The sequence below is a fragment of the Bufo gargarizans genome, chromosome 1 (assembly GCF_014858855.1).
Source record: "Bufo gargarizans isolate SCDJY-AF-19 chromosome 1, ASM1485885v1, whole genome shotgun sequence".
Taxonomy (NCBI): Eukaryota; Metazoa; Chordata; class Amphibia; order Anura; family Bufonidae; genus Bufo; species Bufo gargarizans.
The window spans coordinates 71,506,638-71,530,836 of NC_058080.1; the positions used below are offsets into that span (position 1 = coordinate 71,506,638).

The 24,199-nt window shown below is 45.8% G+C and overlaps 1 protein-coding gene across 1 annotated transcript in view; it reads left to right on the plus strand.

The window, feature by feature from the left end:
- The window catches only part of LOC122924561 (proton channel OTOP1-like), a 73,991-nt gene that overhangs the window by 35,102 nt on the left and 14,690 nt on the right, over window positions 1-24,199 (plus strand). The window contains exon 6 of the mRNA XM_044275789.1: window positions 13,492-13,550. Within this exon, the coding sequence (XP_044131724.1) occupies window positions 13,492-13,550 (59 nt within the window). The remainder of the gene's footprint in view (window positions 1-13,491; window positions 13,551-24,199) is intronic.

Genomic DNA, 24,199 nt, shown 5'->3' on the forward strand with positions numbered 1-24,199 from the left:
AAATAAATAAAGACATACTAGATATATTGAGCATCAGCCGTCTACATTTATTCAGCATTAGTAAAGGTGGGCCATTCAGTAACATTTAATGAATGAAACTAAAATCTAATACATGATACATCCACTTACTGTAAATGGAGTGAACAAATTAATCACAGAAAGAAGAAAGGAAGAGTTGTTGCTACTTTAGACCAGAGGTCCCCAAATATTTGTGCATCGTGAGCCACATTCACATTTCAGTGATGGTTGGGAGCAAGACTTAATAGAAAATAAAATAAAAAATTAAACATTGAGAAATAAGAAATTGCTAATATTTTCGTGTTAAATTTGGCATATACTATTATACAGCTATCACTGTTAGGCCTCTTTCACACTACCGTATGGCTATTTCAGTGTTTTGTGGTCCGTTTTTCCATTTCGTTTTTCTGTATGCCATGTACAGTTTACAGTAATTACATAGAAAAAATTGGGCTGAACATTTCCAATAGATGGTTCAGCAAAAACAGAACAGATATGGAAGACATACGGATGCATTTCCGTATGTGTTCCATTTTTTTGGCTGACCCATTGACTTGAATGGAGCCACGGAACGTGATTTGCGGGCAATAATAGGACATGTTCTATCTTTCAACGGAAAAATGGAAATACGGAAACGGAATGCATACGGAGTACATTCAGTTTTTTTTTTTTGCGGAACCATTGAAATGAATGGGTATGTATACGGAATGCAAAAAACGGCCCGCAAAACCGAAAAAAAAACCGGTAGTGTGAAAGAGGCCTAACTGTGTGAAGGGTTCTTACTTTTCAAGAAATAAAGCATGACGTTTATTAGGCTACTTTCATACTAGTGTTTTTGCCGGATCCGGCAGGGTTCAGCAAAAACGCTTCCGTTACTGATAATACAACCTTCTGCATCCGTTATGAACGGATCCGGTTGTATTATCTGTAACATAGCCAAGACGGATCGTTCATGAACTCCATTGAAAGTCAATGGGGGATGGATCTGTTTTCTATTGTGTCAGATTGTGTCTGAGAAAACAGATCCGTACCAATTGACTTGCATTGTGGGTCATGACGGATCCTTCTTGCTCCGCATCCCAGGACGGAAAGCAAACCGCAGCATGCTCTCCGGTATGAGAACGGAACGGAATGCATTCTGGAGCACTCCGTTCTGTTCTGTTACGTTTTGTCCCCATTGACAATGAATAGGGACAAAACGGAAGCTTTTTTTCCAGCATTGAGACCCTATAATGGATCTCAATTCCGGAAAATATTAACGCTAGTGTGAAAGTAGCCTTAGTTAGGTATTTAAAATGTCTCATAAGCAGTCATTTCTGGATTAACAAAAGTTATGAAATGTTACATTCGCCTAGTCTTAGGCCTCGTTCACATTTCCGTTTTTTCACTGACATGTGCTGTCCGCATTTTCTGCAGACAGCACACGTGCTCTTTGATTTTAATATGTTCACACATCAGTATTGCACTACACTACATGTCCATTAAAGTCTACGTGTCCGTGTTTGGTCCGTTTTTCACTGACCGCTGATAGGAGATGCTTAGGAAATTAATTTTCAGCTTAGCAGTGTCCATGGAATACAGATGACATACCGAGGGCAATAAACAGACACGGATCAAACACAGATCTTTCAAGGACAACTTCACAGATGAAACACGGACTGATTTTTCCATGGACATCAAACGGACACGGAAATGTGAAAGAGGCCTTAAGAGGCACTGTATAGTGGTATTCACAGTGTCCCTGCCTGCAGTCTTCTGTTTGGTGAAAGCTGTAGAAAGCTGGGACTAGAGAGTATCCTCAGTGGCGTAGAGTGGGTTGCCAGCATCCGGGGCAAACCATATATTGCGCCCCCCCCCCCCCCCGACCTGTGGACATGCCCCTTTTTACAGATAATGTAGTAGATGTCACCTGCAGTCCTATGTAACACCACAGATAACACAGTGATAACTCTCAGTACAGATAATGTAGTAGATATTCCCTGCAGTCCTATGTAACATCACAGATAACACAGTGATAACTCTTGGAGAACAGATAATGTAGTAAATGTCCCCTGCAGTCCTATGTAACACCACAGATAACACAGTGATAACTCTCAGTACAGATAATATAGTAGATGTCCCTTGCAGTCCTATGTAACATCACAGATAACACAGTGACCAATGTCGCGCCACAATTTTTATAATGAAATAGTCTATGGTGTTGCACTGCGACATGTGACATGCTGCGACTGCGACACGACAGTCGCAGAAAAATCCATCTTGGATGGATTTTTTGCAAATGTCGCGTTGCAGTCGCAGCATGTCACATGTCGCAGTGCAACACCATAGCCTATCATTATAAAAATTGTTGAGACAAAATGTTGCACGACACATGTCGTCATGTAGCTTTAGAATTAAAGGGGAAGGGTGCTGTGGAGGTCACTGTTAAAGGGGTGGGCACTGTGGAGGTCACTGTTAAATAGGTGTTCACTGTGGATATTACTGTTAAGGGGGCAGGCCACTGTGGAGGTCACTGTTAAAGGGGCGGACACTGTGGAGGTCACTGTGAAGGGGCAGGGGCCACTATTAAAGAGGAAACTGCTGTGGAGGTCACTGTTAAGGCAGCAGGGTACTGTAAGGTCAATGCTAAGGCAGCGTGGTACTGTGGAGGTCACTATTAAGGGGGCGGACCCCTGAGGATGTCACTGTCAAGGGAGTGGGCTGCTGTGAAACTCACTATTAAAGGGGTGGGCTACTGTGAAGGTCAAAGTTAAGGGGATGGGCTACTGTGGAGGTCCCATTTTAAAGTAGCGGGGCACTGTGGGGGGGCAGTGTTAAGGGTGTGGGGGACTGTGGAGTTCACTGTTAAAGGGGCGGGATGCTGTAGAGGTCACTGTTATGTTGTAAGACAACATGATAGCAATTCAACTGAAAGGTGGGAGTGGAGGCGATACTCTGCATTAATTCTGTTCAGTACAGGAAGATGTCTATTGAGGAGAATACATAAGAGGTGAATAATTGCTTGGTGTGGGAACCAGACCTGCACAACCCTGGAGGTGACAGTAGCACCTGGCATCTTTGTGGTGGGGCATCATCAACATTGCTGTGCAAAAGATTGTCCCAGAGGGCTGAGAAAGACATGTACTGTCCCTGGTTGTAATTGCTGCTCCATGTGTTGCTGGTGACATATGTAACGCCCTGAGTGGAATTACCACACCTATGCCCTGTTTCTATCTGGGTATGCAATCCAGGCATGGGATCCAGCCGGTTCTCTCCGGTTCTGCCGAACCGTTTATTAAAATTACAGGCGGTTCGCAGGACCGGTGAGAAGCAGGGATCCCGACCCGGTCCTGCAGCTGCGCCTGCACCAGTGGCGTAGCTATAGGGGTGGGGGCGGAGCGGAAGCCGAGAGGAGAGGCCCTGTCGGCCCCTGTGTGACGCGCACTGTGCAGGGCAGCTGGGCAGGCGAAGTGAGGAGGGGCCGGGGGAGCGGCTTCAGTTGAGGTGCGACGCAGGACTTAGTCACGTACCTCACTGTGACCTCCTGCGGCGGATCTCGCGAGATGACGCGATGACGCGGCGCGGGAAGGCACAGTGAGCGAGGCATTGGTGACCGCCTGTACCAGGATGCCACAAGCTGTGAAGGAGAGAGAGGTAAGTATTAATTATTTCTCCTAAGCAGGTGCCTACTCCACCTTCCCCTCATCCTGACCCAATGTTTAGATTCTTTTAGCCAAACAAGAGTTATGGATGGGGTTGATGACAATATTTAAGGTGGCCACACACAGGGAAACACATCTATTTTGCCCACAGAGTAAGAGCAGCTTTTTTAAGCGGTACTCCACTATGTAATGGCCCCCTCTTTATTATTAATATAATGACCCCCTCTTTATTATTAATGTAATGGCCCCCTCTTTATTATTAATGTAATGGCCCCTCTTTATTATTAATGTAATGGCCCCCTCTTTGTTATTAAAGTGGGGGCCATTATATTAATAATAAAGAGGGGGCCATTATATTAATAATAAAGAGGGGGCCATTATATTAATAAAAAAGAGGGGGCCATTATATTAATAATAAAGTGGGGGCCATTATATTAATAATAAAGTGGGGGCCATTACATTAAAAATAAAGAGTGGGCCATTATAATAATAATAAAGAGGGGGCCGTTACAGTAATAACAAAGAGGGGGCCGTTACAGTAATAACAAAGAGGGGGCCATTATATTAATAAAAAAGAGGGGGTCATTATATTAATAATAAAGAGTGGGCCATTATAATAATAATAAAGAGGGGGCCATTACAGTAATAACAAAGAGGGGGCCTAAGGCTTTTTAAAAGTTGAGTGGTATGTGTGTAGTGTATATATAGTGTATTTGTGTGTAGTGTATATATGGTGTATGTAAATATGTCGTGACTGTGTTGCATATATATGGTGTATGTAAATATGTGTCATGACTCGTGACGCGCTGCGTATCCACCGCTGAGTAGGGAACCTGTTGTTAAAAATTTGAATCCCACCCCTGATGCAATCTCAATGTCATTTTATACATTTATTCCAGGTCCCATATAGCGAAAATGGCAGAGCAGTAGGTAGAATAGAATGGAACCTTCCAGTCCATTCTATCCCCCCCTGTGGAGGAGTGGGCAAGTCTCATGTCCTGCAGGAAGGGTGGAGACCAGTTTGTTCCAGTCGTTGAGTGCTAGCTGACCCCTGCTAAGTGCTGCGTCCCTCCTGAATGTGTGCTGCCCACACCAGCCAGAACACCTCCAGTTCTGCTGGAGCAGAGAGACCACTTCTAGAAGTCTCATTAGCCAGGAAGAAGTTGCCCTGTGCCTTGCCATAGAGTCAGACAAAGAGAGAAGTTGCAGCCGGAAGCAAAAGGAAAAGTTCCTATTTAAGGCCTCCTGCACACGACAGTTTTTTTTCACGGCCCGCAAAAACGGGGTCCGTGGGTCCGTGATCCGTGACCGTTTTTCCGTCCGTGGGTCTTCCTTGATTTTTGGAGGATCCACGGACATGAAAAAAAAGTCATTTTGGTGTCCGCCTGGCCGTGCGGAGCCAAACGGATCCGTCCTGAATTACAATGCAAGTCAATGGGGACGGATCCGTTTGATGTTGACACAATATGGTGCCATTTCAAACGGATCCGTCCCCATTGACTTTCAATGTAAAGTCTGGAGTTCTGTTATACCATCGGATTGGAGTTTTCTCCAATCCGATGGTATATTTTAACTTGAAGCGTCCCCATCACCATGGGAACGCCTCTATGTTAGAATATACTGTCGGATATGAGCTACATCGTGAAACTCATTTCCGACAGTATATTCTAACACAGAGGCGTTCCCATGGTGATGGAGACGCTTCAGGTTAGAATATACAAAAAAACTGTGTACATGACTGTCCCCTGCTGCCTGGCAGGTGCTGCCAGGCAGCAGGGGGCAGACCCCCCCCCCCTGTTTTTAACTCATTGGTGGCCAGTGGGCCCCCCTCCCCTGTTGTTAACTCGTTGGTGGCCAGTGTGCGCACCCCCCTCCCTCCCTCCCTCTATTGTAATAATAGCATGGGGGCCAGTGTGCGCGCCCCCCCAACCCCCCCCCCTCCCTCTATTGTAATAATAGCATTGGGGCCAGTGTGCGCACCCCCCCAACCCCCCCCCCTCCCTCCCTCTATTGTAATAATAGCATTGGGGCCAGTGTGCCCCCCCCCCCCCGATCATCGGTGCTAGCGGAGTAGAAGATTCATACTTACCTGGCTGCTGGCTGCTGCGATCTCTGTGTCCGGCCGGGAGCTCCTCCTACTGGTAAGTGACAGGTCTGTGCGGCGCATTGCTGTCACTTACCAGTAGGAGGAGCTCCCGGCCGGACGCAGACATCGCAGCAGCCAGCAGCCAGGTTAGGCTACTTTCACACTAGCGTTCGGGCGGATCCGTTCTGAACGGATCCGCTCATAATAATGCAGACGGAGGCTCCGTTCAGAACGGATCCGTCTGCATTATATTAGCAAAAAAAAGCTAAGTGTGAAAATAGCCTGGGACGGATCCGTCCAGACTTTCAATGTAAAGTCAATGGGGGACGGATCCGCTTGAAGATTGAGCCACATTGTGGCATCTTCAAACGGATCCGTCCCCATTGACTTACATTGAAAGTCTGGACGGATCCGCACGGATCCGCACGCCTCCGAACGGCCAGGCGGACACCCGAACGCTGCAAGCAGCGTTCAGCTGTCCGCCTGTCCGTGCGGAGGCGAGCGGAGCGGAGGCTGAACGCCGCCAGACTGATGCAGTCTGAGCGGATCCGCCTCCATTCAGACTGCATCAGGGCTGGACGGCTGCGTTCGGGTCCGCTCGTGAGCTCCTTCAAACGGAGCTCACGAACGGAAACCCGAACGCTAGTGTGAAAGTAGCCTAAGTATGAAAATCTTCTACTCCGCTGCCACCGATGATCGGGGGGGGGGGGGGGGGGGGGGGTGCGCACACTGGCCCCAATGCTATTATTACAATAGAGGGAGGGAGGGAGGGGGGGGGGTTGGGGGGGTGCGCACACTGGCCCCAATGTATTAAAACAATAGAGGGAGGGAGGGGGGGGGTTGGGGGGCGCGCGCACACTGGCCCCAATGTATTAAAACAATAGAGGGAGGGAGGGGGGTGCGCACACTGGCCACCAACGAGTTAACAACAGGGGAGGGGGGGGCCGCACAATGATATTCAAACTGGGGAGGGGGGGGGTCTGCCCCCTGCTGCCTGGCAGCCCTGATCTCTTACAGGGGGATATGATAGTACAATTAACCCCTTCAGGTGCCGCACCTGATGGGGTTAATTGTACTATCATATCCCCCTGTAAGAGATCGGGTGCTGCCAGGCAGCAGGGGGCAGTCTTGTACACAGTTTGTAGTGTATTCTAACTAGAAGCGTCCCATCACCATGGGAACGCCTCTGTGTTAGAATATACTGTCGGATCTGAGTTTTCACGAAGTGAAAACTCAGCTCTGAAAAAGCTTTTATGCAGACGGATCTTCGGATCCGTCTGTATGAAACTAAAACCTACGGCCACGGATCACGGACACGGATGCCAATCTTGTGTGCATCCGTGTTCTTTCACGGACCCATTGACTTGAATGGGCCCGTGAACCGTTGGCCGTGAAAAAAATAGGACAGGTCATATTTTTTTCACGGCCAGGAAACACGGCTCACGGATGCGGCTGCCAAACGGTGCATTTTCCGATTTTTCCACGGACCCATTGAAAGTCAATGGGTCCGTGAAAAAAAACGGAAAACGGCACAACGGCCACGGATGCACACAACGGTCGTGTGCATGAGGCCTAATCCTGTTAGCACAGCAGAGCCAAAGAGTAGCAGATGTAGCATAGCCGAGTGTGTTTGTCTGCCATTTTCATGCTAAAGCTTGCTGGGAACCAAAACCAAGTCTGTAAACCGTTTCACCCTATTTGCTCTGCTTCGTCCGGTAACGCCTGGGGTTCCTAAGGGACCGTAGTCACACGTTTGGGCATTGCACATACATCTTACAGAACAATGACAGTTCCAATAAGTGGCCCACATTCTGCTTCACATGAAATTACAGGGACTGGCAGGGATTGTTTTTTCGAAAAATAATGGTGTTTAGGTATCTTCCATTGAGGGTGAGCACATGCCATCAGTTGCCTAAAGACTGCGGAATCCACTAATTGGTACTCCAGCGACTTGGCCAGGTGGGAGTTTAGTTAGCACAGAAGCGGATTACAAGGTGTATATTGTTGTTTACTGGACGTACATTTCACTATGGATGACTGATTATGGGGAGGAAGAGGAGTCTGAGCAGGAGAACCAGTAGCTTATGATATTGATTGTGTGGATGATGATAATATGGCCCAGCTATTAGATTGATGACAGAGAGGAGGACGATCTCACTCACATAGATAACCAATCCTATTTTCCCAAATGCACCTGTGATGCAAATTCATGGGTTGAAGGAGAGCTGTAATTCCTACATTTGTGCCTAAATGGCCGCATCTTATTCTCTGCCTACATAGCTTGCACACCGTGATGGTTTATTCAGATGGTAATTTTGTGAACATTTCCTACACTGAAAATGTCTGGACAGACTTGCCATCACCTGAGCTTGCCATAGGTCTCACAGCTTTTGGCTCTACCCCAAAAACAGCAGTGGCGTCACCTGCTCCTAAACTTAACATAGTAGGAGCAGGTCTGCCTGTGGCAGATTTTTTTTATGTTTTGGTCATACGTTGGCTCTTTATCCTCCTCTGATGTGATCACTCCCTCATCACCCTGATCCGGTTTTCAGGTCCTGTCCAACATACAATTATCATTCCCACCTCAAGTCATGAGATGCTTTCCCTCACTCTTAATTCCAACCTCTGTATGTGCCTTGTGTCACTTGCACCATGGTTACAAGTGCCACTACTACCACCACCAGAACAGTGATACATTTTAGTCACCATGTCCTCCTCCTCCACCTTCTCCTCATGGCAGTCCAAGTGCTGGCAATTTTCATACAATCCAACAACAGGAACATTATCTGGAATATCTTCATTAGCACTCAGGGTGTTGTCTTTTAAAGGAAAAGAAGGCACCCCACTAGGAAGGGGTGAGTGAAGACAGAAATGGTGGAAAAGAAATGTTTCTATTGGACCTCAGATTAACTGTTATGAAGAAGGAATAAGAGGAATGTGATGAAAATTTACTCAACAGGGTCAGACTCAGAGGCATCAGCCACATCATCTTGCTGTAACTGAGATGATGAGTAAGTGCAGTGGCTGGGTTAGGTGTCACCAAGTGCTGCTGCTCATCTAAGGGCTAGTAAGGCGTGGTGAACCCCCAATGGGAAATAAGTCCAGAGAGTCAGGGTCTGCAGTTAACCAATGTGCTTCTTTACTGGAGGAACTCAAGTATAAATCAATAAAGACAAGGCACTGAACTGGCTTCTATAGTCTCCTCCCTGGCGGGAGAAAGTTCCATGCTGAGGAAAGGCCTGAGCTAGCTGCCACCTTTCTCAGAAGGATGGTACCCTGGCTAAATCCTGGTGGCTCAGGGTCTATTGCTCTAAAGTCCAGTTGAAGCCCTGGTCAATGGGCTGGTAACCTGGGGTCTGGGGCATAGCATCCCCATCTCAGCGTCTTCATCTGGTCACTCATTCAGTTTGTCAGAGTCTCTCCTACTAAGCACTGGTCCCTATCTGCAGACCAGTAGGGGCTCTGACTGCTCCGCTTATATACAGTTTCTATCTGAACTAGAACCTTCTAATGAGAGGGATTGGGGTAGAGAAGCACAGCCTAAACATAAACAACTTCTATCATAGACTTGTAGAAAGTTTCAATGCAAGTCTTTAGACATAAACAACAGAGCGAAACCAGACAGTCAAAAGGTCAGTGTGTATGTTTTTCCCTCCAAATATTTGCATAGTTAGAAAGTCACACAGTTTCTCAGTACTAGCCATCTGTGAATTAACCCTTTGCACGGTGTAAAAGAACAGGCTATATCACAATAAAAATATACAGTGTCTTGCAAAAGTATTCACCCCCATTGACTTTTTTCGTGTTTTGGTGCCTCACAACCTGGAATTAACATGGATTGTTCGAGGATTTGTATCATTTAATTTACAGAACATGCCCACAACTTTGAAGATGTTTTTTTTTTTTTTTATTGTGAAGCAAATAACAAATAGGACAAAATAACAGAAAAAGTCAATAACTATTCACCCCCCTAAAGTCAATACTTTGTAGAGCCACCTTTTGTGGCAATCACTGCTCCAAGTCGCTTTGGATAAGTCTCTTTGAGCTTGCCACATCTTACCACTGGGATTTTTGAGATCTGGGCTGTGACTAGGCCGTGACTAGGCCATTCCAACACATTTACATGTTTCCCCTTAAACCACTCAAATGTTGCTTTAGCAGTGTGTTTGGGGTCATTGTCCTGCTGGAAGGTGAACCTCCGTCCTAGCCTCAAATCACGCACAGAGTGGTACAGGTTTTGCTCAAGAATATCCCTGTATTTAGCACCATCCATCTTTCCCTCAACTCTGACCAGTTTCCCAGTCCCATCCCCACAACATGATGCTGTCACCACCATGTTTCACTGTGGGGATGGTGTTCTCTGGGTGATGTGATGTGTTGGGTTTGTGCCAGACATAGCGTTTTCTTTGATGGCCAAAAAGTTCAATTTTAGTCTCATTAGACCAGAGCACCTTCCTCCATACATTTTGGGAGTCTCCCACATGCCATTTTGCAAACTCACAATGTGCCTTTTTGTTTTTTGCTGAAAGTAATGGCTTTCTTCTGGCCACTCTATGGAGCGTATGGCTTATTGTCGTCCTATGTACAGATACTCCTGTCTCTTCTGTGGAACTCTGCAGCTCCTCCAGGATTACCTTAGGTCTCTGTGCTGCCTCTTGGATTAATGCCCTCCTTGCCTGGTCCATGAGTTTTGGTGGGTGGCCTTCTCTTGGCAGGTTTGCTGTTGTGCCAGGTTCCTTTCATTTGGTTATGATAGATTTGATGGTGCTCCTGGGGTTTATCAAAGATTTGGATATTTTTTTATAACCTAACTCTGACTTATACTTCCCAACAACATTGTCCCTTACTTGTTTGGAGAGTTCCTCGGTCTCCATGGCAGTGTTTGGTTAGTGATCCCTCTTGCTTAGGTGTTGCAGCCTCTGGTGCCTTTCAAAAAAGGTGTGTATATGTAATGACAGCTCACGTGACACTTCGATTGCACACAGGTAGACATCATTTCACTAATTATGTGACTTGTGAAGGTAATTGGTTGCACCAGAGCTTTGTATGGGCTTCCTAACAAAGGGGGTGAATACATACGCACATGCCAATTTTCTGTTTTCTATTTCTAAACAATAGTTTTATTTATGCATTTTTCTAATTTCACTTCACCAACTTAGACTATTGTGTTCTGATCCGTCACATTAAATTCAGATTAACAAAACATTGAACTTAAAGTATAACTGTCGTATTTTTTTTTTTTTTGGAGTATTGGATTGTGGTGATTAATATCTCCTTGGTGCCCCTATTTAAACTTTTCACTGTGTATTCAATTACCCCATAATTCCACATTTTTGCTCCCTGTACTGCCTACTTTTACCTGTGCTTAAAATAGGGTTGCTAGGCATGGTCCGTCTATGTGTTGAAGAACGCAGACGCAGAAGCAGACTGCGTGCAAGGTCAGATTACTGCCAGCCAGGGAGTGTAAGTAAATTATTAAAGCCAGGTCCTCCCCAGCAGCTAATAACAGTGCCTGGGCTGTGTGCACTTCTCCCTGTCCCTGCGCTTGGCAGACGCTCCCTCACTCAGCAGACTGGGACAATGCAGAGCCGAAGCAGCGCAGACCAGGGAAGGGAGATCTGCCGTCTGCTCAGTGTATAAATGAAAGCAACATGTGGTAAGAGGACCCCTTTGTGCTGCAGGAGATTAACCCTTTAGGGGGAGGGCTCTGGTTACTGACACTTTTGGGGGGTTATTGTTACTGGCTAGTGAGGGCAGGCGGGATTAGCCTCAGGGTAAGGGCAGTGGCGGCCATCTTAACTGAATAGTGAAATTGCAGTTTTATGCAGACTGGTTGCTAAGGGCTGAATCTTATTAAATATGGGGTAAGTCAGTCTAATAGTAACTGATTCTGGAATATCATGTTATTAGTAACTACATATATGAAAATTGAAATTAGGGTCTAAATGTGACAGTTATCCTTTAAGGCTGTAATGTACCAAAATATGGAAAAAAGTCAAGGGGGTAAAGAATACTTTTTGTAAATGCTGTAAATGCAGTTCAACAATATGAAACAGTATAATTGCCCAGAACAGCATACAGTAAATCACCGTACAACCTTTCAAACTGCAATAAAGGAGGGGGTTGATAGTACAATAGTGTTGAGCGCGAATATTCTAATCCAGTCGCAAATTTTTATTGCGAATATCGGCACTTCGAGAATTCGCAAAGATCTAGAATATAGTGCTATATCTTCGTAATCGTAATATTATAGATATTTTTATCATTAAATAAACCTATGATCTTTTTTCATTTATTGTATATAACTTCTCTTCATCCTTATTATGCTATTTATCATCCATACTTTTTTTCATCTATCATTAATAAACTTTTATTATAAGTATTTTCCTACCTATCATTAATATTTTTTTTTTATAGATGCTATATTATTTTAAAATAAATAATTACCTACAACATACAATAGGCAACATATAACAGACAATCACACAAAGGCTGTATGCCAAAAGCCGGGTATGTGCAAGCCAACAATCTATCCATAAAACTGAAAATTGCATAAACATGGTCATATGGGAAGGACATGCAAATAGTGTTTCAGATGAAAAACAAGGCAGATTCTGCTAATTTGTATGTCTTTCCCATATGACCATGTTTATGCAAATGAGTTTACATGACAAAACAGTGTAGAAAGGTTATTAAATATAAATGTTAGGACAATTAGAAAACTGCACATTTTTATGCAGCCCTCCTAAGCAGTGAGAGAAGAGTTAGCTGGCAATTTTTTTTACAATTTCCGTCACCCTAATGATAATGATCTAGGGACACAGGTCCCCCAAACCATCCAACTCAAATCAAGCAACTTTGAGGCTTACTGGCTGTCAGTAAGATGAGAGTTGGTCTTGAAAGTCTTATTGCACACAAGGCTGCCATTATAAAGTATGCTGACTGTACCTGTCTCATAGATAGGTTGTTGGCTTGCACATACTTAGCTTTTGGTATATAGCCTTTGTGTGATTGATTGTTTGTTATAGTTAATAAAATTGCACGTGCAATATGTGCATATTACATTGCCGTTTTTTGCAATTGTGAATTTTCGGTGAATATTCAGCTAAAAATTTGTGAAATATAGAGAATTCAAATATATTGCCTATGCCGCTCATCACTATAGTACAAACAAGGGAAAATTTATAGTAGCAATAAGGGCAAACGTCTATAGTCCAAAATACCCTTTTCTCCAGGACACTACATAACTAATCAAGTCTCGTTAATATAAAAATAGAAGTAAGAATTTCTCAAAAAAACTACACATACGATGGCACGCAGCATGATCAACCCTACAATCAACTATGTCTGGTTTACTAGGGTTGATCATGCTGACAGATGCTCTTTAACGTAAAGATGACACGTTTTTTAACTACCTTTTTTAACATTTAATTGCCATAAGGATAAAAAGGTCATTGAAAAATTGGGGTCATTTCCATTTCTGACATACTTTTTTTTTTATCATTGCAGCACACTACAGGTGTGTAGGTGCATGTGTGAATATACCCTTATAATTGTGAGATAAGGTATCAGTATATTCAATTCAAGTGAAACCCTGTGAACAGCTGAGACATTACAGAGCTCCTGTCTATTATGTGTTTAAATGCAAGTTTATTTTTCAAGTAAAGGTTATTGGAAATTAAAGAGAATTAAAGATTTACAATTTTTTTTATGATTAAAACAATTGTATGTATTTACGTCTTACAGGTATATTTTCTTTGGCGGCATTCAAAAGACATTATCAAGTCCTTTAAAACACTTGAAAGGTAAGAATATTTAGTTTCATATTCATCTTTCTCTTGGAAATATGTTCTCTTAGGCTGTGTTCACACTTCAGTTATTTGATCATTTATTTCCATCAGTTAGGGCTCATGCACACGGCCGTTGCTTTGCCGTTCCGCTCATTGGGGACCGCAATTTGTGCAACATCCACGTTGATTCCGCAGATGGAACCAGACCCATTCAACTTGAATGGGTCCGTGAGCCATCCGCACCGCAAAAAAGTAGTGCATGCACTACTTTTTTGTTGTGCGAAGGCACTGAGAGAAACCACATGGAAAGCACTCTGTAGTGCATGAGCCCTTACTGTGAGCCAAAACTAGGTGGGGGTCAAAAACGCAGAACAGGTGCAGATCTTTCCATTATACCTTAACTCTGAGTAGGCTTCACTACTGATTTTGGCTCACAAAAAATGATACAAATAACTGCTCAAATAACTGAAGTGTGCACTCAGCTGTATCTGTTATTATTTTCTTTTTTATACTATATTGAGTAGATGATTATGGGGTCCGCCATATTGTCTGAGATGTTACTTTGATCTGTGCAGTTTAGAAATTTGCTTTACAGTAGCCACATGGACAGGAGAAACCTCACTCAGAAAGCACTTAATTGACTTCTATGGGAGATTGCGTGGGCATGCTCTGTGATCTGTACAGGAGTCACTGTGCAGAGGAAGGGGTGAGGAGGTGAGTTGTGTCATCCAAAGTCGATTGTGCGATTCTGTGCTGTCTACAGCTTTGGCCTAGGGCTTGGAAGAAAGACATCAGAACATCACAAGGTTACTTCAGATTTTTCTTACCATAAGACATCATTGTAGTTGGATTGCATGAGTAGGTTTTTGGTTATTCTTCGGGACTTCCAACCCCCTCTAATTTCACCGCAGTTTCACCTTCCCCCAAAGAAACACACACAGCCACTGTTCGGATTAAATCGGTCACAGCAGCCGTTTTATTAATAAATGAAAATATATAACATAAATAACATTAATATTAACATTAAACCTGACGAGGTAGGTCGTAGAAGCCCCAAAATTTGACCTCCATAAACAACCACCATGGCAATTCCATCTTGCCTCCAGCCGTGTAACAACAGCTCGGAGACACCAACTGATGGACGCCTCTCCGAACTAACCAAGTGTTCCAACTATGAGAGTCCAGCCCCCATTGAGGCTCTCCCATTCACCCATACCATCCTGTACCACCAGCTCCACCAGCTTCTAGGACCTCCCACCGCCACGACTGCCACGACAATTGCCAAACATCACACCCCATGCCCACCAAACCATCTATTCCCCCAGCTAGAAACACCTCCTTAAAAGCAATCCTCCCTTTCTGCCTTTCCCTTTTTATTTAATTTTTATTTTTTTATTTATACATTCTTCCCAACACCTCTCTAAATACATAGGGAGAGAGGGCGGGAGTTCTGTTCCTCCTACACTTAACAAAATGGCGCCCGCTCCCCCACACTCTCTCCTTTTTATTACCTAAGGCCAACCCCCCATTGGCCACCCCCCAATCCCCTGTACTAACTATCACTTACCCTTTCCTGGCCGGGCCCCTTTTATCAAAACCTCTCATGTCGGCCTCTGTTTAACTCCGTCCAGTCCAGCCTCACTTGAGAGACAGACACCAACTGATAGACGCCTCTCCGAACCAACCAGGTGCTCCAACTATGAGAGTCCAGCCCCCATTGAGGCCCTCCCATTCACCCATACAATTCTCTACCACCAGCTTGTAGGACCTCCCACCGCCAACAACACGCAGCTTGACCTTACCATCTTCAAGCTTGCGCTTTCCTCCACAACCTCAACGCCCTCTCAATACCCCCTTGCAAACCCAGTGACCATAAAGCGATGCCGACCGCATTAAGGTGTACCCTATCCGTTTTCCAAAACCCACCACTGCCAGCCTCCAACTCGGGATGCCTCACTGCCACCACACCGTTTCTCACACAGAACCGCCCTATCGCCCTATTCAACTTAATCCTGGCCTTATTTAACCACTCCACCGATCTCGCCTCCCACCATGAAAAGGGACCACAAACGCAGAAGATCAAATTTAATGTCTCTGATCAGTTCTCTACAGGGCCCAAATCATTTCCCCAACATGTAACACTAGGATGTTGGGAGCCCGCTCCAAACGCGCATAACGATGCACTTGCTGCAACACAGATCCCACAACATACCTCTATGCCCGAGCCACCTGATTACTGCGACATCCTGCTCAAACCCCAATTGCCGCCCGTTCGGCCGCACATCAGCTCTCAGTGCCCCCCAAAATGAAATGAGTGACCTAAAATCCAAACCAGCACTGCAGCGTTCCCTGAAACACAAAATACAAACAACACATATTAATCACAAAACACCGAACCCTCACATAACTCCCAACCTCACATACGACCTAAAACGGGCCGATTCCCACCTACCAATCCTCTTGATCACCTCGTCACTCATGCCTAATCTAGCCGCCTCCGTGGCCGCCCCAATCCGAAAGGAATGACCCTTAAAATCCCCAAAGTCCATTCCCAAAGCTCTTAAGCACTTCTTAAACACCGCTATAAATTGGAATCGGGACAAGAATGATCCATCCTTGTGTCTGAGAAGGGGGCCTCCCACAAAACTTGAACCTGACCTGTACTACCTCAGGCACTTGACCGCTCATAACAGACACCCTGGAACTTCAAACAATGTAACACAGCAACCTCTACCCTCCCTGTCCGTTTTAGAAAACCGAATACGAACCACCACCCTGTCCCCGTACAGATCAACATGATCCCCATATAATCCACCCCCACACCGCACACTTTTTCAAACTAATTGCCCCAAACGAAATGCTAATCTAAACAACCGCCCCTCGCTGGGTGACCTACACACTAAACCCGTCTGAACACCTAAGCGTAACAACAAAGAAAAAGACACTGGCCGTCTAGAATCAACTGTCCGCCTTCCCCGTCTGCACCCCTTCAACACTTGCCTGACCAAGAATTCCTTAGTAACATCCTGCAAACCCCGCAATGTAAAACTAAACGCCAAACCCGTCATGCAACTATTTATCTGCGCTACAGACCAACCCTTTTCTTCAACATTCCCAAGTAATAACAACAAAGGTATCTCACCGGAATCTACTCCCACCTCCAACTCCCCACACCACTGTTCCCAAATATGTCATGCCCTACCGTAAGCCTGCCATGTCCCCTCACTCAAAGAGTTCCTCAAAAGTTCCGCTACCATACCTCCAAGAGCTCCCACAGGGACTCCAGACACACCAATCCTTCTGCATTCGCTTCTGGGGCCAGCTGACGAAAACGCTCCCACTGCAAACGAGAGTACATCAGCCGGCACATGGACAGCCACAATCCAAGCGTTAAGCGACAAACAACGTAAAACAAAATGCTGCAATAAACAAGCTACCGGTGGCGAAGATGCAGTAAAACCATTAATCGCCTGCACCACCCCCAGATTGTCACAATGAAAACAAACTTTTTTATTTCTGAACTCACTACCCCAAAGCATCGTCCCCAACACTATCGGAAATAGTTCCAGCAGTGCCACATTCCGCACCCAACCCCTCACAATCTAAGACTCCGGCCATCTCCCCGCGCACCACTGCCCCTGACAATACGCCCCAAAATCAGCCCCCCGCTGCATCCGTAAACAAATCGAAATCAAAACTGTCGACCGCAGCTCCCATCACCGACGCCCTGCCGTTAAATTGCCCGTCCCACACTGCAAAATTCCCCTTCAACTTCTGACCCAGCCTGATAAAATGATGTGGAGCAACAACCCCTCCCGTGGCCGACGCCAACCACCTACAAAAAATACAGCCCATAGGAATAATGCGACAAGCAAAATTCAATTTCCCGAGAAGGGACTGTAAGTCTCTAAACCATATTTTCTTCGCCCGCAACGCTTCTGCTACCACCGCCCTCAAAGCCTGTACCTTGTCTTTCGGCAAACGACACTCCATCTTAACTGTGTCTATAACTATATCTAAAAAACTAAACTCTGTCAAAGGCACCCTGAATGACTTAAAAACCGACTGCAATGTAGACAACAACGCACAAACGTGCGAATCCGCCGGACCTAAACAAAGAAAATTATCAAGGTAATGAATAATAAAGGAACAACCAGACATGTCCTCCACCGCCCATTCCAAGAAAGAACTAAACATTTCAAAATATGCGCACGATACAGAGCACCCCATCGGCAAGCACCTATCAACAAAATACCCGCCATCCCAAAAACAACCCAACAAATGCAAACTCTCCGGATGAACAGGTAAAAGCCGAAATGCCGACTCAATGGCAGTCTTTGCCAACTGGGTTCCTGGACCCAATTTTCGCACCCACTCAACAGCCGCATCAAAGTAGGTATAGACCACTGAACCTTTAGGAAACGATAAATGGTGAATGAGCCGAAATTTATTCACCTCCTTCTGGGGAACCACCCCCAATGGGGGAAACCCGTAAATTCGCTAGTGGTAGCTCCGAAAAAGGCCCATCCATCCTCCCCAACAACACCTCTTTTGCCCACTTATCCTTCACCACCTCTGGGTGCTCTAATGCAGTCCGGCGATTTTTTCCCCCGATCACGCTCACTAAAATAGCAAACGCCTGTAGCCAATTACCAAACGCGCTCGTTATCAGCCGGTACTGACGTTTTTCCTCCTCTTCCTTCTTCCCCCATCCCTATTAACCGTATCCAGTGTGGGCCCGCTCCCCCACACTCTCTCCTTGTCAGCTCATTTGTAAAAAGTACAAGATTTCAGTATTGTTTTTTACTTGAAAAAAGAGTTTTGATTTGATCATTGGAAATGACTGGAAAGCACAAAAATAAAGGAGGTAAGAGGAGGCGCATTTTATATGCAATGCCCTAGACAAAACATAGCTTGGGAAGGGCTATTCATGCTCTTTATGGAACAGTACTTATGGACCCTAATTAGGGAGTGGTTGGGGAACCAAGTTCCCAGTATATGAGTCAGAGCTTTTCACCCATTTTCACCCAGGCAGACCCTCAGATATGAGCATCGGAGCATTTCATGCTCCAATGTTCTTCCTTGCCCTGTGCTGAATCTGGCAGGGCAAAGGCATTTTTTGGAGATCCGGCAAAGTATCAGCTCTCCATGGGTAAGCTAGGCGGAGGTTTCCATCCAGCAGTGAGCCTGGTGACATCACCAGCACTAGCGCTGCCCTACCCTAAAAAATATAAACAAACAGCCCTTGCCCAGACGACACAGCCAGGGCAAGGGAGAGCATTGGCACATAGCAGAGGGGCTGCCTGGGTGAAAATGGGGATATGTCCAGTTTTAGCTCTGAACCCGGACAATCCCTTTAAGCAATATGCTAAATATACCCTTAAAGACAGTGATCCAAGGCAAAATAAAGCAGCCGCGATACAGGAAGCCAATATTAGGCAAATGTTACGGACAACAAATATAAACAAAGAAACACCCAACACCCTAGGTTTGATTCATTGATCAAATTCAAAAATGATCTGAATACCTTGTATGTAAAATTGCAGGTTATGGGTGCTATATTACCTAGGAGGCTTACATACATTGGGGAGAACAGTCCAAAGCCTAAGAAAAGTCTGATGGAACACCATAGACACATGTTACAGCTTGATGATCATGTCTCTATATTGTAAATTAATCTAGAAGGGGCACAACAGTTGTAAGGGTTATTGTGTTCCTGTAAGGCCTCTTTCACACGGGCGTCATGGTTTTGGGCCAGATAAGATGCAGGTGCGTCGCAGGAAAATGTGCGATTTTTCCGCATGAGTGCAAAACATTTTAATTTGTTTTGCACGCGTGTGAGAAAAATCGGCATGTTTGGTACCCAAACCCGAACTTCTTCACAGAAGTTCGGGTTTGGGTTAGGTGTTGTGTAGATTGTATTATTTTTTCCTTATAACATGGTTATAAGGGAAAATAATAGCATTCTTAATACAGAATGCTTAGTAAAATAGGGCTGGAGGGGTTAAAAAAATTATAATCATAATTTAACTCACCTTAATCCACTTGTTCGCGCAGCCCAGCTTCTCTTCTTTCTTCAGGACCTGGGTAAAGGACCTTTGATGACATCACTGCGCTCATCACATGGTCCATCACATGATCTATCACCATGGTGATGGATCATGTGACGGACCATGTGATGAGCGCAGTGACGTCACCACTGGTCCTTTTCCTACTGCACAGCAAAGATGAAGACAGAAGAGATGCCGGGCTGCGCGCACAAATGGATTAAGGCGAGTTAAATTATTATTATTTTTTTAACCCATCCAGCCCTATTTTACTAATCATTCTGTATTAAGAATGCTATTATTTTTCCTTATAACCATGTTATAAGGGAAAATAATAAAGATTGGGTCCCTATCCCGATCGTCTCCTAGCAACCGTGCGTGAAAATCGCACCGCATCCGCACTTGCTTGCGGATGCTTGCGATTTTCACGCAGCCCCATTCACTTCTATGAGGCCTGCGTTGCGTGAAAAATGCACAATGTAGAGCATGCTGCAATTTTAACGCAACGCACAAGTGATGTGTGAAAATCACCGCTCATGTGCACAGCCCCATAGAAATGAATGGGTCCGGATTCAGTGCGGGTGAAATGCGTTCACCTCACACATTGCACCCGCGCGGAAATCTCGCCTGTGTGAAAGAGGCCTAAGGCTTCTAGGAGGGGCCCCAATAGGCATAGTAACATAGTCACATAGTACATAAGGCCGAAAAAATACATTTGTCCATCCAGTTCGGCCTGTTATCCTGCAAGCTGATCCAGAGGATCAAAAAAAAAACCTGTGAGGTAGAAGCCTATTTTCCCTACTTTAGGGGAATAAAAAATTCCTACCCGACTCCAATCAGGCAATCAGAATAACTCCCTGGATCAACGACCCCTCTCTAGTAGCTATAGCCTGTAATATTATTACACTCCAGAAATACATCCAGGCCCCTCTTGAATTCCTTTATTGTACTCACCATCACCACCTCCTTAGGCAGAGAGTTCCATATTCTCACTGCTCTTACCATAAAGAATCCTCTTCTATGTTTGTGTACAAACCTTCTTTCCTCCAGACGCAAAGAATGTCCCCTCGTCACAGTCACAGTCCTGGGGAAAAATAGATGATGGGAGAGATCTCTGTACTGACCCCTGATATATTTATACATAGTAATTAGATCTCCCCTCAGTCGTCTTTTTTCTAAAGTGAATAACCCTAATTTTGATAATCTTTCAGGGTACTGTAGTTGCCCCATTCCAGTTATTACTTTAGTTGCCCTCCTCTGGACCCTCTCCAGCTCTGCCATGTCTGCCTTGTTCACAGGAGCCCAGAACTGTACACAGTACTCCATGTGTGGTCTGACTAATGATTTGTAAAGTGGTAGGACTATGTTCTCATCACGGGCATCTATGCCCCTTTTGATGCAACCGATTATCTTATTGGCCTTGGCAGAAGCTGCCTGACACTGTTTTTTGCAGCTTAGTTTGCTGTTTATTAAAATTCCTAAATCCTTTTCCATGTCAGTGTTACCGAGTGTTTTACCATTTAGTATGTACGGGTGACTTGCATTATTCCTTCCCATGTGCATAACTTTACATTTGTCAGTGTTAAACCTCATCTGCCACTTATCAGGTCCATATCAATCAGGCAATCAGAATAACTCCCTGGATCAATGACCCCTCTCTAGTAGCTGTAGCCTGTAATATTATTACACTCCAGAAATACATCCAGGCCCCTCTTGAATTCCTTTATTGTACTGACCATCACCACCTCCTCAGGCAGAGAGTTACATAGTCTCACTGCTCTTACCGTAAAGAATCCTCTTCTATGTTTGTGTACAAACCTTCTTTCCTCCAGACGCAGAGACGCAGAGGATGTCCCCTCGTCACAGTCAGTCCTGGGGATAAATAGATGATGGGAGAGATCTCTGTACTGACCCCTGATATATTTATACATAGTAATTAGACTTCCCCTCAGTCGTCTTTTTTCTAAAGTGAATAACCCTAATTTTGATAATCTTTCAGGGTACTGTAGTTGCAACATTCCAGTTATTACTTTAGCTGCCCTCCTCTGGACCCTCTCCAGCTCTGCTATGTGTCAGGACTCGACTTGACCTGCTGATTATTCCAATCTCTTGCACCTGCTACTTCCCTATAAAACCCAGCCCTTGAACCCAGCCCTTTGCTGGTTATTGTGCCTCCAAGCCTGTAGCAAGCTTCCTCTCTGCTCCTCCACCACTATTGCTGTTTTACCCTCGTTGCCAACCCGGACCGTTTTGACCTCGCTGATTTGCCGCCTGCATTGACTCACTGCTTACCACCGACCACGCCTCCGTCTACTCCTGCTGTTACCTCGCTGCCCTCTCTGCTGCCGACCCGGACTGATCGACCACGCTACCTGCCTCCTGCTTCTGCGGGCCTTTGCCACTGGACTCCATACTTCCAGCTCGGGTGTCCTCTGACTCAGGTGAGCCTCAATTGACACTACCACCCTAACAGAATAACCAGCCCAAAAAAAAATGGAGTCCGTAATGGCCACCCTGCGCAAGCATGTGTCTGAGCTGCAAGAGTTCGGCACCACCTACCAGGAAAATTTTTCACTACTCCAAGGCCAGGTACAGAGTCAACAGGGGGAGATCATTGAGCTCCAACGGCAACTCCTGGACGTACGCGGCGCGGCTGCAGACACCCGCATGCCACTGCCCTCGAAATTCAATGGAGATCGTCGCCAGTACTGGGGCTTTCTCAATCAGTGCCGTATCTACTTCCGGATGCATCCGGCCCCCTTTTCCACTGACGAGAAGAAAGTATTGTTCATTGTTAACCTCTTGACGGACGAGACCCTGGCATGGGCGTCTCCATACGTGGAAATCGATAGCCGTCTGCTGCACGATCTGGATGTTTTCATCACAGCTATGAGCCAGGTCTTTGATGACCCCAATCGTTGTGCGACAGCTGAGGCAAGACTACACAGTCTTCGACAGGGAAGACGCTCTGTCGCCGAGTACGCCGCCGAGTTCCGCCGCTGGGTCTCAGACACCAACTTGAATCCAGCTGCTCAAAGGAGCCAATTTCGGCGAGGTCTATCGGAGGCGATCAAAGATGAACTTGCCAGACTTGAAGCCCCGGATGATTTGGACGACTTCATTCAGGTGTGTGTCCGTATTGATCAGAGGCTCACCGAGAGAAGGAAAGAAAGACTCTGGTTCCAAGGCGACAGACCCACTTACTCTTTCTCCTCTACTACCCAGCAGGTCGCCCAACCTCCCATCGAGCCGATGCTGGTTGACGCAGTGCGCAAGACTCTGTCCGTAGCAGAAAAAGAACGACGACTGGCCGAAGGCCTCTGCCTCTACTGTGGGGAGCCAGGGCACATTGCCATCAAATGCCCCAACAAATCCCGCAGAACCATTGCCGTCACTAAACTGCGAGAGCAGCGGTAGGCCGCAACCCCACCGGTGACGGCAGAGACAACTGAGTTAGCAGCCACCGGGTCCCACTTCACCATTCCAATTGTCATTACCATCGGGGATCGACGACTTCTCTGTTCTGCAATGCTCGACTCCGGAGCTGGCGACAATTTTATGGATCTAACTTTTGCTCACGAGAACAACATTCCGCTTGTAACCAAGACAGCCCCCATCGATCTGGAAACGGTGGATGGGTCTCCACTCTCCTCGGGACCAGTTACACATCAGACCGCAGATTTACAGCTCCACATTAAAACCGACGACCACGAGACGATCCACTTCTCTTTGATTGCCTCCCCCAAGTTTCCGGTGATCTTGGGCATCCCGTGGTTAGCCACTCACAACCCGTCAGTGGACTGGGAAACCCGCTGTCTACAGTTCACATCCGAGTTCTGCTCTTCGAACTGTCTGCATGAACCTGCTTCCCCAATGCCCAAAGAATCTTTCATCTCGGAACCAACTGTCAAGGAGCTGTTGCCTCCACAATATAGCGAGTTTCAGGATGTCTGCGACAAAAAAAACGCAGACAAGCTGCCCCCGCATCGACCATACGACTGCCCAATTGAATTATTACCTGGGGCTGAAATACCCTTCGGCAGCATCTACTCCCTCTCGGAGCCTGAACTCAAGGCCCTGAAGGACTACTTGGACGAGGACCTAAAGAAGGGCTTCATTCGACCCTCCACCTCCCCTGCGGGAGCACCCTTCTTCTTCGTGGAGAAAAAAGACTCCTCTCTACGCCCTTGCATTGACTACCGCAAGCTGAATGATGTTACGGTAAAAAAACGTTACCCTCTCCCCCTGATTTCGGAACTTCTCGAGAGACTCCGGGCAGCGAAGGTGTTTACGAAGCTCGATCTTCGAGGGGCCTATAATCTGGTTCGCATTCGCCCCGGGGATAAATGGAAGACCGCCTTTCGCACACGATACGGACATTTTGAATACCTAGTTATGCCCTTCGGACTTTGCAATGCTCCAGCCACTTTCCAACATTTCATTAATGACGTCCTTAGGGACATGCTAGATCTGTTCGTAGTGGTATACCTGGATGATATTTTAATTTTCTCGGAAAATCTCGAACAACATCGCGAACATGTCCGCAGGGTGTTACAAAGACTCCGCGAGCAGTCTCTTTACATCAAGCTCGAGAAATGCGAGTTCGAACAGACCACC